The sequence below is a fragment of the Dipteris shenzhenensis genome, chromosome 2 (genome assembly GCF_047967505.1).
Source record: "Dipteris shenzhenensis isolate YYH24624 ecotype China chromosome 2, Dip_SZ_1.0, whole genome shotgun sequence".
NCBI lineage: Eukaryota > Viridiplantae > Streptophyta > Polypodiopsida > Gleicheniales > Dipteridaceae > Dipteris > Dipteris shenzhenensis.
Window position 1 is genome coordinate 60461964 of NC_141597.1, and position 17151 is coordinate 60479114.

The following is a 17151-nucleotide window of genomic DNA, read 5'->3' on the forward strand; positions in this document are numbered from 1 at the left end:
ATTGCACTCTCTCTCCCTCTCTTGCTTCTGCTATCGTTGTGAAGCATGATAGCGGAAGTGAGAGAGAGAGAGAGAGAGAGAGAGAGAGAGAGAAAGAGAGGAGTGCACACGATATAGCTACCTAGGTGTACACTGAGTTGTATTGAGCATGAACATGAAGATATACATGTGAACCCCTTAGGGTTAGGGTTAGGGTTTGCTCCTATGCCCTAAAGGCATGGTGCAATTTACACCATCCTCAACACCCCCTCCTAAATTGCATTGAGTAAGTAGAGGGTGCATATACAAGATCTTTTTGTGTTTCGTTTGGTGCATGTGATAGCATCCAAACTAGAAAAGAAAACTCAAAGAAATCAAAGTAGTATGTGTATGCATGAGCACAGTGACTATGTACCAAAAGCCTATACAATGAGTACAACTTATGATCCTATACATAAATGTGCATTTCCCTCACTTAAGCTGTCAGTCATCCTTCGCCTTTCAGAACAAATCCCAAAAGATAGGTCAAAGGGAAGAGGAAGAAAATATGCAGAATGTGAAGTCCACTTGGATCAAAGACTAGTCGATCGAAAGATGATTGCATGAGAACTGTGTGTATGGCTGCATGCTAAACATGTCAAAGCTGAACATGTCATAAGTCAACCTGGACTATGCAGCTGCTCTATAGAAGAGGCATCCGGATGTGAGGCTAGTCGATGTAACTGTAAAGAAAGAATTCGGTAGGTTGTGACAAACAAAGGTGTCACCAACCCAAAAGAATTGAGAGAGAGAGAGAGGGGGGCGACTCAAAGCAAGCACCAGAGAAAGACTGGCTAGCATGAAGCAATAGGAAGACTAGCTAGCACAAAGCAGTAGGAAGAGGGTAAGCATGAAGCAACATTAAGACTAGCTAGCATGAAGTAGTAGGAAGACTAGCTAACGTGAAGCACCATAAAGGTGACCCAAAATGACTAACATTCATGGCAAGGACTGGAGGGAAAAATTCAAAAGACCAAGGGTACTTGCTGTTGTAGTTGCTTGATGGGTTTTTTTTTGAGTGGTCAATGAACTATTGCTAAGTGCCCAATTAACTTTAGTGCAAGAAGCAAGGAGTGACAAGCTTTAGTGCAAGAAGCAAGGAGTGAGAAGCTCCACTCGGCTTGCTGCAATCTATCGCTTGACCATTAAAGGAGTCTCATATAATCTGAAAGTCAATCGGTTACTCTCACTCATGAGTCAAAAGAAAGGGAGAAGTTACAAAGATACAACCCAAAGTAAGAGGCATTTGACAAAAGTAGTCAAAACATAGAGCTAAAACTAGGGCGTAGTGTGAAGTAGGAGCCACCTTAGAGGAGACTCAAAAGAAGGTAGGGTTGATGGAAAATTAGCAAGCAAATACTATGTAAGGTTTCACTATGGAAGGAGCATATGAAGGTTTTATAATAAGTAAAGACATGAGAAGGGGAAACTAAGAACATGAGAGAGAGTTGAAAGATGAAGGCAATGAAGTAAATAATGCACAAGAGTTTGAGGTTGCGACGAATTGAAGGTGAGAGTAACTTACAGGAGGTATGTAGGAAGATTAAAAGGAGCCTTGTGAGAGTTTGAGGAGCTATGGGCAAATTTAAAGGGGCCATTGAAGTGAAAAATTGCATAAACATCGTAGGCGGTGACATCATGAAAAGACCAAGTGGCATTGGAAAAGACCAGAGGGGGAGGGTAGTTTGTGTGGTTGGGTTATGGTGGGCGGATGGTAAGGTGTAGGGGGGGGTTTGCTACTATAGGGGGAAGGTAAGATTTAGGGGGTTTTGGGCTGGGTTTAAGGTTCTAAGAGTAGGGGGGATTAAATAAGGCACAAAGGAAAAATTGCACATAAAACTAAATATTGAGAGGGGTGGGGGGTTCTAATAAAAAACACATAAAAGTAAATAATGCACACAAAGCTAATTACCAAAATCAAGGGTGAAAAAGGAGGTGGTGCCCCTATCCGAGGAGCAGCTGGGGTTGGGTTGAGGGGTGTGGGTGTCAGTAAATCTTTAACAAAAAGGGGGGGGGTGTTTTATAAATAGTTCAAGTAGGAGAGGGGAAAGGATCAAATATAAAAAATCATGTGTGTGCACCTCTGTGTGTGTGTCCTAATCTTATCTACATACTTTCCACATAATCACGTCATTTCCTTTCTATTCCCTCCTTTTGGATCTTAAAGTTTAACCAAGTTGGATACATATCACCACTACTACCATCAAATACTCTCCCTCCAACAATAATATAAGGAAAGCTAGTTTCTAGAAAGGGATTAACCCAATTAATAGAAGGACCCCTCCCCTAAATTTACAAAAGTAATTAACCAACCCATTACAAACCCAACTTTTATTTTCATAGATCCCAATCCATACATAGCTGGTAACCCACATTACGTTAATAGTCTTTTTCAATAAACTATAGATTCCATCTCCAGACACCATCATAATTCCATAATCCAAAGAGAGAATAAATATAAGAATGGTAAATTTTGTATAATCCATATGTTCAAGTATTCGCTGCTCCCTAGATCAAGTTCATCTAACTACTAGCCAACACTATCTCAGAGCATTACTAAAAAAGTATCCAAAAAAAAAAAAAATCTTGCCCTATGCTATAATAATTTCTCAAATACCTCAGCCAAAGGCTAATACTAGGGCACCAATTACTATATATTCAGTTGCCAGAAGTCAACTACCAAGTCCTATTAGTCCTTTTGCTAGAGCTAAAACTGTAGAAAGCCAAGGTAAAGTAGTGTAGGACACTTCTCTAAGGATATAGTCTTGCTGCTGCAGTGAGTTCCTTCTGTAGGCTCCGAGATAGATATCATGCAAGCCTTGTAGAAACGTACACTAGCTCACCTGCCCCCATCCAACATAAACAACCGGAGTTAATTTGCAATGGGAAGACATGCTTTGTAGGTAGCGTACAATTGTTATCCATGTTCTCCTACAATAGTTTGCAAGAAATTATTCTAGGAGCTATATGTTGGATTGTAAAGAGTCGAGATGTCCAAGGGTTTTAATCCTATGAGTGACTTGGACTAATGTCAGTCGTCAAACAGTCAATTTTTCATATTAAAATGCAATCTCTATCTAGATGCTAAATTTTACATACCAAATCAGCAAGAAAATGTCATTTTGCAGTGTGTGATTGCTTAACCTAGACTTCCTTAAACATAAAACCAAGGTATAACTTACCCAAGAAAATTTCATGTTGTCCAACAATAATACCTTTTTGGGTCAGAGGCCCCAATACTGAACTATAGTAAATCCTATTTAATTAGTTTGCTAAATTCCTTTAAAAATGTTAGGATCTCCCTATATAAGAATTGTAGCAATACTTAAGCCCTATTTAGTGGGGAAAACAATGCAAGCTAAGGTGGTTAGTCCCCTTAGAGGGTTATCTTTTTCTTCTAAAATAAGCTTTTAGAATTATAACGGTTCGTGATTTAAAAAACCACAGTGGGGTAGAATCAAAGACTAGTAACTCCACCCCTTTTCTTAGGAACTAATGAGCCTTACCACCAAGGCTTGAATCCATTATTACACTGCTTCAAAAATATTCATTTGTTAGTTAGCACATTCCATCCATATAGAGCTAAAGCTTGTGATAGAGAATGGTAGGGTGCATCGACTTGTCAAAACATATGCAGACGTTCAAGTTCATTACTAACTATTCAAAATCATTATATATTTTCCCAAGATTAGGTGTTAGCCTTGTAGTTTTGCCAAGGAGATTGCTCCAGCACAAAACCATGTTGATCCCAAAGAGAAGGGTAGCCAAACTCCCAGGTCATGAGAGTGGTTTACCCTCATCCCTTGGGGGGCAAGCTTCCTTTAAAGGATGTACAAGAATGAAGCAATAAAAAAGTAACTTTTGAACTTGTACTTTAAGTGGATCATCTGGGGCAGAACACAGAATGCAACTTTTGCTCCATTATCATGGGTCAAAGCGAGAAGAATATCCTAGGCAGGGGTACTCAGCAAAAGTAGTAGCAAATTGATCCTAGCGTGGCATGTTGTTTCCTATCCAGACTCATCTGAAACAATTCATTTGGACATAGGTCAACTTGAGGGCCAAAGAGAACGTGGTTCGAGTCATGAAGAAGCTACCTATAAAGAAGACGTAGAAGTGTCAGATCAAAAATCAGCGAGGCAAGCTACAATAGGATCCACATGATCCACATGAGGGTGATACTACTTGTCAAGTTGAAGGGAGGGGCAAGAATAGATCCTTTTTGGGGTGATGTATAACTAGCCACTTACTATACTTTAATAGAGTTAAAAACTCTCAAAACTCGCAAAGTGCCAAGGCCCATGAAACTAAAGGTTGAGGAAGGTCATGCATCTTTGCCCGTGCAAAGCACGAGTTCAATACTGGGGCTAGGATATACTAAAGGCATCTTTGTTAGGGGAAGGGGAAAACTTCACGAATTTTATTTTTTTTTGAAATTTCCGATTGTGTGGTGTTAGGTTTCCAAGGTGCCAATTCTCTCTGTAATTGCTGCTCTGCCTCTCTTCCGACGAGCCCCTGATTCATTTCTCGTCGGTGAAATTTCCATCTGTGGTCTGTTCTGTCCGAATTGATGACCGTGACCTTCGTCATTCCTTCTTCTGTGAACTGGGGAGCGTGATCTGTGTCGTTTCAATGGTGTATCTTAGTGCTGCTGCCTCAGTGGCATTCTTACAAAATCTTCCACAGTTAGCGCTTGCATTGTTGCATGTCCTGTCCTTGTTTACCCGAGAGGGTTGGATCGTCTGTGTATCTTGGAAGACTTCGCCGCTGTTGGGTTTGCGCTCTTCAGTGGTGTTCTTCTAAAACGTTGCCCGATATGGCCTGATCGGCAAAGGTATGGCTTCATCGTCCGTGTGCCTATATAATCTATGGAGAAGTATGGGTTTGCATCACCGATCATACCTTGCACTATATACTCTTGTACGTTTTCTCTCCTGTCACTATGGCCTGTCTCGTTGAATTCTCTGCTGATTCCATGGAGACTAGTAGTCGAAACTTTGAGCGTGGTGCGATTTGATCACTTTACGGACTTTTGCGGTTTACTTCCTTTCTTCATTTGTTCGACTGTTCTTCATTATCGTATGCACTTCTCCTTTTGAAAGGTACAAATTGCGGAACTGTCAAAACTGGAGAAGTTTGCCGATCCTCTCCATGTGGCACCCATTCACGCCAAGGGTGTAGATGAAAATTGGCACTGTGACACATAGCATTCCTACTCCATTGTATGGTATTTGTCGGTTTAGCTGTAGCGTTATTTGATTGTCTCTGGAACTAAAGAGTGTGTTGGTTGAAAGTGTCAGCGGAAAGTTTTCCCGACAAACAAAAGGCCGGTGTTCGTGACTCGGACCAATCTATGCAAGATATTCATTTACAGGATCCATGCCCCATGTTATGAGGAAAATGTATCACAGAGAACACTATTCCAAACTGTGAATCAGGCAAGCAAGTTCTTCGTTTTTCTACCCCTTCTTGATGTGCAAGTTGTGTCCATTGACCCGTGCAACGATACGTAGAGTGCCTACTCCCTATCCTTAACAAAGCTTCTTCGATTCCTCTGTCCCATGGTAAGAAAATCTTGAACGACAAAGCTGAAATTTTGGGTCAGAAGCCGTTAACGGTGTGTCCTCTATCAGTTACCTGCATCTACACTTTAGTTGTGTATCCACATGTGAATGTTGGCTTTGTGCATGTGAGTGTCCCCTAACTAGTATTTTGTGTGACAAGGTCTGCAATTGAGATTCGCCATACAGTGTCCCATAATTTTGCCAACAGCTCTAAGTATCTAAAGCAGGGATGTCTCCTAAATCAATCTCCAATAGGTAAAACATCTTTGAAGAAAGCATTCCATGCGGTGGAAAAGTATGCTTACGAAGAAGGTATTATTCTCTGTGCTTAAGATCTTCCAGATTTAATTTTATTTGAGATGGTAAAGTTGATGTGCTGTACACTTTTCCACACTTTACCTTAATCAGTATTCTAATCTGCAGGCTATTTTTTTAAGAATCAACGATTGAGTGCCTACTACACAAGTTATGTTGGCTGCTGTTACAGTTTATATATTTAAAGAGATTGTAATTTATGGATGCTTCCATGAAACAGTCAGTCCATTAGTGGTTTTTTAAATCACTCATTCCTGATTGTAATACTTTGAGTCCTATATTTCGAGTGTAGTCCAAATCCTTGGACTTTTTTTGGTCTTTAGTGGGAGCATAACTTTCATTCAAATAATTTTGTTGCAATTTTACTGTTGTAATTTTGTTTCGACTGATTCTTGTTTCGACTGATTCTTGAGTATTATAGGTGACTTTGAATGCACAAATGTGAGACACTTTGTGTTCTATGAGAGGCATTTTTGGACTGACAGCATTCCATTTATCAATGTTTAGCAAGCAAGCATTCTGCTCTCAAGAAGTAATTTGAAGATGACGCCACCTCTTCTTCACCTCCAAAAGATAGGTACACTAGTGCACCTCCTCTGGAAAGTGGTATCTTTAATGCTGGTGCCATAGTTCCAGTGGGTGAAAATTTTGTAGGGATGGGGAACTCACTTTCAACACTACCTATTGATGTATTGTTTGAGTTTATAAATCACTGGTTCGCATTTGAGGGGAAGCTGTTGGTCATGTACAACACCTATAAGGCTAGGAATCCTATGTATCCCATCTGTATTCGTGCAGGTTTCACAGATAGAACCAATAAGCCTTGTTGTCCCCCACTTTTTGGTGGAACAATATAGGGATTATCTTGAGGTTTAGTCCTTTTATCGTATTGACGGTGCTATTGTAGTTGAACGAGGTACTGGCGAGGGTGGGATCGCAAACTATTCCCTACATGTGAATGCTACAACTGTAGTTATCCGTGGTGAGCCTTTTGAGGGAACCATTAATTTCCTGGGTGAGAATACTATTGGATGCTACCTCCCATGGGTTTCTGAGCAGATGAGATCAAGTTTTGAAAATGTAGTTAATGTTGTTACTACCATTGCATTTGTGGTCATCAAAGTTGACTCGAACAGTCCCACAAAGGACCAACTTATTATTGCTGATGGACCATGAAATGAGGATAGAGCAATAGTAAGTGAATTTCATTCACATTTTTTTATTAGAAGAGAAACTTTAACTATAGAGGCTAATTCAACCTTTGTTCACAGCTGACATTTGTCAATGAACGCAAAAGCATGCAAGCACAACTCATCCATGAATTCCACGAGAACGGGATAGTGATGCACATGCTACGTAATGTGTCCTACATGCATGCACGAGATTCCCTTTGTGTTTATGACTTTACAATCTTGGGTGATGTTCATGAGGGCACGTAGAGGGAGGAACTGAAGCAGGCATTTATCACGCAAGTTTCAAACCTTGGATATGGGAGGAAGGGATAAATGTTCTTATATTGCTATGCATGGTTTGCATTTTATTGAATGTAGTAATGTCTGCTGTTCACTGTCACAGGTGTTTGGCATTTTGCATTTCACTAGGATCAATGGTCAGCTCGTGCAGTTCCAATGCTCAGTTTGTTTTGGAACTCACGTGAATAGAGATCCAGCCAGGCCTTTCTGCTATACATGCGATGCACTACAGGTTGTTATGAAAGAAGCATCTTTGAAGGGTAGGATTCTGCTAGAAGATGGATATGATGTCTCTGTACAGATTATTGGACCACATGGCGATGATGTTGTGTCTTTGCAAACTCCTTTTCTTGTTCTTCATGATGACAATCTATTGCGTGTTTGTTCCATGCTCTTGGAATTGAAGTCTACATTTACTGTCAACAGTTCTAGTCACATCATTGATTATGATGCTGAGTAACTAGTACATCTCGTAGTGATGACTTCCTCCTGTCTTTTTCTTTTTAATAAAGAGGAAGTACTTCCTCTCAACTGGCATTGTAATAAAGAGGGTGATATGCCTTCATTTTGGTGGTCAGGTTTATCTTGTGCTCTCATGATTGAACATTGTTGTCTTCAATGAACTGAAATTTATGATGAGTTTCTGCTGCTCTTCTATGTAACCACAGCACAATTAAAATACAATTGCTGTACTTTCTGATGATTTCCAGAAACTCAGATTTATCATCAATTTCTGCTGCTGTTGTATGTCATTATCGATTTTGTGGTTCATTTTTTCTGTCAAAGTCCATTTTTGCGATTCAAATAATGTGCATGATATAAGTGAATGAAGAGTCTTTTTATGTCCTCAGTTGGAGCAGTTTATACATGAAAATGACGTCAATTTATCTTCTGGGCTTTCTCCAAAACTTGACTTCTGGTAGACTGGTAGTCTATCAGAGATGTGAATGGTTTCTGTATGAATTGCACATTCAGCTCTTTATGGAATTGAAATAATGTTCATTCAATAACTAAATGGAGAGGCATTTGATGTCATCAGTCCAACGACTTTCATACATGAAAATGGTGTTAACGTTTCCTCCGTACTTTCTCCAAAACTGAAGTTACAGTTTGGAATCATACAGTTGAATGTTATGTAATATTGATGTCAACTTTAGCTGTGTCTTATGTACTTGTTATTGAAATCCACTTCTGGGACTCATTATTTTGGTTAAATGAGTAGATGAAGCAACATTCCACTTTAGCATGTCAAGAAATCGAGTTTTCATACACGGTCCTACAGTCGAACGATTCCTATATGAATGACATATTTAGTTGTATGATTTGTACTTAGTCAGCAAATCCATTTTTGGGAATGAGCTAGTCGTTTCAACATTGAGGTCACCTCCATAGATAGAGGAATGTGAAAGTCACCTTCACAGTGACACTCTGATAGTAAGATTTTCTGATAGTACTTTTCAAGCAGTCAACTCCCCTTGGAAATTTCCACTTGATGGACCTGAATGAGCCTCTTGCAATACGATGGCTCGTTCATGTGGTAACACCCAACGGTGTAAAATGCCATCCACACATTGTCGATAGAGCTGCCCACCAATTGACTACATTTATCTCAAGGCATGGTTTCAGGAAATGTACCTTTAGAGAAGTTGTGTCTACAACCAAGTTCGCATGGTAGACCAAGATAGGGAAAAGATAGCCTTATCACCGAATGGGAAGTGTTTCTATAGGCACCAGAACCAAAGAGACATGTAATGTTATCCGAGGAGAATATGGAAAGGATGCTTATGCGAGTTTGTTGCAAGAGTCTTTGCATTAGAGAAGTTGGGAAAGATGATTGTGCAGCCATACGCCTTGGTATTTGGAGTAAGACAGTGCCTAATAGACATAACTATCTTCTTCAAGAGTTTTCATGCTTTCTTCATCAAGGCACTGATCAAGATTTGAGCACAAGACACTGCAAACTTTGATTGAAACCCATGGTTAATGGGAGACCCATTTGCAATCGAGGATATTAATGGTTAACTGGACTATCACATGGCACATACTGGACCATATGGGCAGAGGTGAAAGAAAAAGTGGTTCATACAATTCATGGAAATACCTACAAGCTTAAATGCCATGGAAGCACTATAAATGCAACCGCAACATTAAAGTAAGTTCTCGAAGACCATGCATTACCACAGCCTCATCTTTAACAAACAATGCTAGATGGACGTGTCGAATGTCAACAACATCTTCCTTTGGAAATGACAAAGAAGGTCGTTCTAGAAACTCTCAATAAAACTTTACAAGATAGAGACGAGAGCATGATTTCATAGTCAACCTTGTACATTTTTGCCATGTCAAGACACCATCAAAGCAAAGGATGTCAAAATGTAAGACATGTGATGAATTGTGACCACGTTGAATTATGAAAATCCCCAAATGTACCCCTCATCCTCTGGAGGATGTAAGTCTGCCACACTTATAGAAAAATCTACGAGACTTGTATCTTCTTGTTGCAAATCCTCCTGATCATCACTATCCAATTTTTCGCCTGGTCTTAAATAACCTGCACTTGAACGATTTGCACGTGGTGGAGGAGTTATTTTTGCTCTCTTTCTGGGAATAGCTATGGAACTTGAATTTGCTCCACGATCACTCCTTGTTCCTGTAGTTGCAACAGTCGATGGTGTAGGTACAGTTGGAGATACTGTAGTTACTGCTGCAGATATTGTAGTTACTCTTGTCGGAGATACCGTAGTTATCGCCACAGATATTGGTGGTACAACTTGAGAGTTACATGTTATAGATGGCGCACTTACTGCTGCTGAAGGTACAATACCACCACTTGGGAATGCATTCTACATTTTCTTCAATGCTTCCAAGGCACTAAGTAATTCTTGGGATCCTTCAATTGAATCTAGTAAGGGCTTCAAGAAGTGCTTGTGCGTAACTCGTAACTTGTAGACCACATCGTCATTCTTCCCTTTGCACACAACTTCTATCAAATTGTTTTCTTTAATGTTAATGGTTGAGACCATGCCACCATTTCTTACTGCCTCTGGAGAATATTTCACGCTTGACACATTCTCGGCAGTGATCACCAAAAAATACTTTGATTTGTGCTCCATAAAATACCAAGCATGTTCAAGATATTTAAAAGACACCTTGGAACCAAAACTTGAAGCCATAGTTTTCTGCAAAGCAATCAAAAATAAAAATGAGAATAACAATGATTTTCAAACTCAAAATATTAAAAAAATTGCTAATTAAATATTTAAATATTAAAAATTAATTAAAATTTTAAATGTTTAAATATATTTATAAAAATATTTTTTTATATTTTTAGATACTATTTTTTAATCTAATATTTTTTTACATAAATAATTTAATTCAAAATATCTTATAAACATAGATAAAATAATTTAATTTAATTTTTTTAAATTTTATTTGATTTTTAAAATTTTTTATTTTATTTATTTAAATTTATTTATTTATATATCTATATATTTTAATTTTAATTTATTTTTTTAAAAAAAATTAAAAAATTTTAAATTTTATTTATTTATTTAATTTTAATTTTTAAATTAAATTTATTAATTTAATTTTTTATTTATATATTTAAAATTTAATTTAATTTTTTAATATTTATTTATTTATTTTTTTAAAATTAAATTCATTTTTTTAGTTTTTTAAAGCCCCGAAGGATCCCCACTTAAGGAGAGGAGGGGATTAACCCCCCAACCTGTTGCGTGCGCAATAGGTTGGGGGGTTAATCCCCCGCCCTCCCCTTCCCTCCTCTCCCATCTGCCCGTCGCTCCTCTCTCCTCCCGCCTCCCCGCCTCTCCCCTCCCCTCCCATCTTCCCTCCGCTCTCCTTCTCGTCCCTCTCGCCTCCCCGCCCCTCCCGTCCTCCTTCCCACCCTCCCCCCCCTCTCGCCTCCTCCCCCGCCTCTCCCCCTGGCTCTCGCTGCCCCTCCCTCCCTCTCGCCTCCCCCGCCCCCCCGCCCCTCTCGTGCCTCTCGCTTCCTCTCCCCCCACCCCTCCCCCCGCCTCTCGCCTCCCCCCCTGCCCCTCCCCTGCCTCTCGCCTCGCCTCCCCCCACCCCTCCCCCCGCCTCTCGCCTCCCCACCCCTCCCCCCTTGCCTCTCGCCTCCCCACCTCTCCCCCTGCCCCTCGCCTCCCCTCCCCCCACCTCTCGCCTCCTCTCCCCTCCCCCCGCCCCTCCCCCCCCTCTCGTCTCCCCCCACCCCTCCCCCCGCCTCTCGCCTCCCCTCCTCGCCCCCCCGTCCCTCGCGCCTCCCCGCTGCGGGACCCCCTCGCCTCTCACCTCCCCTCCTCGTTGCACCCTCTCGCCTCCCCTCCTCGCCCCCCCCGCCCCTCACGCCTCCCCGCTGCGGGACCTCCCCTTCCCACCCCTCACGCCTCCCTGTCGAAGGAGGTTCTTTAGCGGGGAGGCGCGAGGGGCAAGGAGGGGAGGCGAGAGGGGGCGACAGGGAGGGGAGGCGAGAGGCGGGGGGAGGGGTGGGGGGGGAGGCGAGAGGCAGGGGGAGGGGTGGGGGGGAGGGTCCCGTGGCGGGGAGATGCGAGGGGCGGGGGGAGGGGAGAGGGGAGAGGGGAGAGGGGAGGAGAGGGGAGGGAAGAGGGGAGAGGGGGGGAAGGGAGGGGGGATTAACCGCCCCCCAACCTGTTGCGTGCGCAAGAGGTTGGCCCGCGCAATAGGTTGGGGGGGGTAACCCCCCCCTCCCCGCCTCTCCCCTCCCCTCTCGCCTCCCCTCCCCAGCCCTCCCATCGCCCCTCCCCTCTCGCCCCTCCCCTCCCCTCTCGCCTCTCCTGCCCCGTCCCTCCCCTGTCGCCCCTCCCCTCCTCGACCCGCCCCTCCCCTCCCCTCTCGCCCCTCCCCTCCCTGCCCCGCCCCTCCCCTCTCGCCTCCCATCCCCGCCCCTCCCCTCCCCACACCTCCTCACCGCTCAGAGGGGGAAGCGGGAGAAGAGGGGAGGGGAAGTGGGAGGAGAGGGAGGAAAGGAGAGGAGGGGAGGGGAGGGGGAAGCGAGAGAAGAGGGGAGGGGAAGCGGGAGGAGAGGGGAAGGGAGGGGAGGGGAGGGAGGAAAGGAGGGGAGGGGGAAGCGGGAGGAGAGGGGAAGGGAGGAAGGGAGGGGAGGGGGAAGTGGGAAGAGAGGGGAAGGGAGGGGAAGGGCAAGTGGTAGGAGGGAGAGGACAGGGGAAAAGAGGAGGAGGGGAGGGGAAAGGAGGAGAGGGAAAGGGGGAAGCGAAAGGAGGGAGGGGGGAAGGGAGAGAGGAAGTGGGAGGAGAGGGGATGGGAAGCGGGAGGAGGTGGGAAGGGAGGAGAGGGGATGGGAAGCAGGAGAAGAGGGGAAGGGAGGGGAGGGAAAGGAGGAGATGGGAAGGGAGGGAGGGAGGGAGTACCTGGGTGGGGAGGTGGTGGAGGAGCTTCAGGAAAGTTGTGAGAGAGAATGAGGAGAAGTAGAGTTTTATAGGAAATGGGTAGCTTTTAGGTAAAGTCAGCTTTTTTTAGTTTTTTAGGTTTTTTTAGTTCTTTTAGGTTCACTATAAGTAGAACGTTCTTCATTCTCTCTTTCATTCAAAGTTCATTCTTTCACACTCCACGCTTCTCTCCTCTCATCAACTTGTTGCAGGATTCTCAAAATTTTTAAAATGTTACAAGAGGTGAGTTCATTTCCAACCTATTGCGTATGCAAGAACTTCTAAGAATCAAGTTTTTATAAATTTGAATTTTTTTTCAAATCCAATTCTTTTCTAAAAAACTTGTTGTGTACGCAATAACTTCAAAAAACCATCTTTTGCATTAAATCTTTTTTCCCACAAATTTCCCTCTTTACCTTAAACTCTCACAACCTATTGTCACAAATTTCTCTCAACCTCAAACTCTCTCAACCTATTGGGCATGCAATAATTTTTCAAAAAAAATAAATTAGAAAAAAATCTATTATAAATTTCTCTCTCAACATCAAAACCACTCAAACCTCTTACCTATTGCGTACGCAAGAACTTCAAAATAAAATTTAACCATAAATCTCTCCAAAAACTCTTCTCACGACACTTTATTAATATAAGAAATCCATTTATAGTATTTTTGCTCCATAATATAATAAATTTTTATTAACTAATATTAAAATATAATTTTACTAAAAATATATATTGTTAATCTATAAATTAATATAAATATTATATAAATATATATATACATTAATTAAAAAAATATAACAATGAAAATATTTTTGAATGGGAAGTCTTCTAGCATATGTGCTTTATATAATACTTATGCTTAAAACAATGAAGAATTAGTGAATGTATTTGTAAGCTAGTTCTTAATATGAAAAATCTCTATAATATTCTTCCTGCTATTAACTAGAAATTAAATTTTAGTTTTAATAAAAATATACATTATTAACTTAAAAACTAATATAAATATAATGTAATTATTATATAAATTTAAATAAATATATAAATTATTAATATTATACATTAATAACATTTAAAATTATGTATATTATATACTAATAACCTTTAAATTTTAAAAAGGTATTCGATCAAAGAATTGAATTAATTTAAAAAATAAGAAAATATTAAAATTTACACAAGTATTTTTAGCATGTATGCTTTTCTTCCATGTGTATAATACTTGTTAGTCGAAGAATAAAGAATTAGATAATGTATTTGTAAGGTAGGTATTTAAAACCATAGAATCTGGAAGAGGTTTAGCATACTTGCTTATCTTTGTTACAATATGTAATACTTTGCAAAAGCCTTAAACAAAGTTTAAGGCTTTGTACAAAACTACAGTATCATTGAATCCATATCATTTTTCTACTTTAGCAACCACCAGATATCCATGGTATGAATCCATGATATGGAATACATATTTCTTATGAATATTTCTTATCACATACTTCTTCATTTCTTCTGATACACCATGCAACATGAATGTAAGAAAATATGAATCGGTGTGCTTTTAGCCTATGTGCTTGTCCCTAATAAGTAGGATACTTTAACTAGCTAGACTTATAATTACTTAAAGTAAAGCCTTTACAAAGGATCGTACCTAGTATTGAATATATCCAACCTGTTGCACAAATCAAGAAAATTGCACAAATCAAGAAAATTCTTGATTTGTGTAACAGATTGGATATACGGTTGGTTGGATAAACTTTAAACAATTAATACCAAAACATCTTAACCACCGTAAATCTTAAACTTTAAACATTGAATTCCTAAACCCTAAACTCCTCAACAATAAATCCTAAACCCTAAACTCTAAACTCTAAATCCTAAACCCTAAACCTAAATCCTAAACCCTAAACCCTAAACCTTAATCCTAACCCTAACCCTAACCCTAAACCCTAACCCTAAAATACAATAAAATTTAATGAAATTTTTTTATTTGTGCAACAGGTTGGATATATCCCCCAACCTGTTGCTTGGGAGATATATCCAACTTGTTATACAAATCAAAAAAATTGCATAAATCAAGAATTTTCTTGATTTGTGCAACAGATTGGATATACGGTTGGGGGTGCACCCCCACGTGTTGCTTGAGCAACAGGTTGGGGGATATATCCAACTTGTTCCACAAGTGAAGAATTTTCTTAATTTGTGCAACAGGTTGGATTGAGCAACAGGTTGGGGGATATATCCAACCTGTTGCACAAATCAAGAAAATTTATTAATTTGTGTAACAAATTGGATATACCTCCCAACCTGTTGTAAGAGGTTTAGGGTTTAGGGGTTTAGGATTTAGGATTTAGGGTTCAGGATTTAGAGTTTTGGGTTTAGGATTTAGTGTTTAGGAGTTTAGGGTTTAGGGATTAAATGTTTAAAGTTTAGGATTTACGGTGGTTAAGATGTTTTGGTATTAATTGTTTAAAGTTTATGATGTAGGGTTTAGGTTTAATTCCTTCTCTTCTAGTTTTAATATAAAAGTTAAGTAATAATAAGCTCAATGATTATTTATTGTGTCTTTTTTTGAGTTGCTAATCTATTTTTGTACATAAAATAGGTATTCACCCTAACAAAGGGTATGGATGTGGTGTTATATAAGAAGAATGAAGTGGTGGCTTTTGGACGAATTCATAGTCTTGATCCTATGAATGTATGTCATTTCCAACATTGTGGTGAGAGAAGATGTGTAGTGATAATCACCAACGTTGTAAATCTTGAAGTGCATTTAAAATATCCACATGGAGACTTTGAAACATTGGGAGATATCTTACAATGTGACATATTTGATATGCAAGCACACAGAACGCTCTGGGACCAAGACGAAACTATTCCAAAGACATACTTTCAAGATATCAAGAAAACTTATTTTGAGGGGGAAAAAGTAGAGATGTTATCTTGCTCCGGAGAAGTTTTAGCAATTGGCAACTTTAAGGGCTATGCTCAGAGTTTTCTCTATATAGTGGAGATAATTAAGTTTAGTGCATGTGTCATTTAAAATGCAATGGATAGTACTTCACATCTAAACGTCCATAATACTAAGTCTCATCTACATGTTCATAGTACTTGTAAATGGGGTTTAGCTTTCTTGAAATCAAGTTTTCCCAAGATAGTTTCCTTCAATGTCATGGAAGACACAACGGAATATTATCAGAAGAAAAGGAGTATAACACAAATGGGATCCAAATTGATAAGAAGCTATAGTAGTGATCAAGAGTATCATAGTGGCATGCTCATAGGTATTGAGGACATTATAGTAACAGATGTTGATGCAGAAAAGCTCTCTTGTGTTGCAAGTGACTCAAATATACTCACTGGTATAGAAGACTTGTCTTGTGTTGCAAGTGACTCGAGCAGGCTCACTGGTATAGAAGACTTGTCCTGTGTTGCAAGTGACTCGAATAGGCTCACTGTGTTGCAAGTGACTCAAATAGGCTCACTGGTATAGAAGACTTGTCCTGTGTTGCAAGTGACTCAAACATGCTTACTGATATAGAAGACTTGTCTTGTGTTGAGAATAATAAGATGGGACCACAAAGAAAAATACACTCAAAGATCGATGGGATAAGTGATGCAATAACATAAATTGATGATATTAGTGACAATGATCATGATGTTACCACTCGAATGCAGGGTAAAGGGGGCAGAGAATCTGAGACTTGTCATGTTGTTATTGCTAGCATGCCAGAGAATATAGATGGGAGAATCTTGAGTTACGAAGGAGAAAGAGTTCAACCACAAAATTCAAGAGGCATTGGCAACAAATTGACATCAATGAACATGTCTACCAGAACTTTAGGCTACCTATTCTTATCATCTTGGCTTTTGTACTTGATCTAAGTCTAGTCCAAATAATGATGTACAAGCTTATATAGACTTGTAGATGCTTGGAGAAAGATTATGCTTTGGCAATGTCCCTGACTACGTTGGAAGAAGAAGCTTTGAATTAAGGGGCTTGTAAATCCAAATCTATAGACAAAATAGGCTTAAAACCATGGAATACTTTTCTAGTGGAAGTATGAGGGACTCTATTTAGGCATGCTATATACAGCCAAGGTAAGCATCCCAAGTTTTAAGCTTATGCTAGAAATAAAGTCTAATGAATTAAACCAAGACTCTATTAACTACATTTGCTTATCTCTTACTAGATGAATTCTAGGATGTAGAATGCTTGAGCTGAGTGTCTATGGACTACCTTAAAGTGTTCCAAAATATAGAGAGGATTCTAGAATCCTTGGTAGAGATAATCGGAGTAGCAACCCAAAATGAGCCCATATGTGCTCAATTAAAGAAGAGTTGGGCTACTTGGATTGCATCACATTG

General features: G+C 40.2%; 1 protein-coding gene across 1 annotated transcript; it reads left to right on the top strand.

The window, feature by feature from the left end:
- Positions 1-4840: 4840 nt before the first annotated feature.
- LOC147905080 (uncharacterized) lies at positions 4841-7938 on the top strand. Its single transcript, XM_087390057.1, has 2 exons — positions 4841-5894; positions 7473-7938. Exons 1-2 carry the CDS (start codon positions 5865-5867, stop codon positions 7827-7829), a joined length of 387 nt encoding a protein of 128 aa, XP_087246183.1. The 5' UTR covers positions 4841-5864; the 3' UTR covers positions 7830-7938.
- The last annotated feature ends 9213 nt before the right edge of the window (positions 7939-17151 follow it).

Coding starts and splice junctions, on each gene's coding strand:
- LOC147905080 (XM_087390057.1), top strand. CDS start 5,865: ATGCGGTGGAAAAGTATGCTTACGAAGAAG. Junction 5,895..7,472: donor AAAGTATGCTTACGAAGAAG/GTATTATTCTCT, acceptor TCACTGTCACAG/GTGTTTGGCATTTTGCATTT.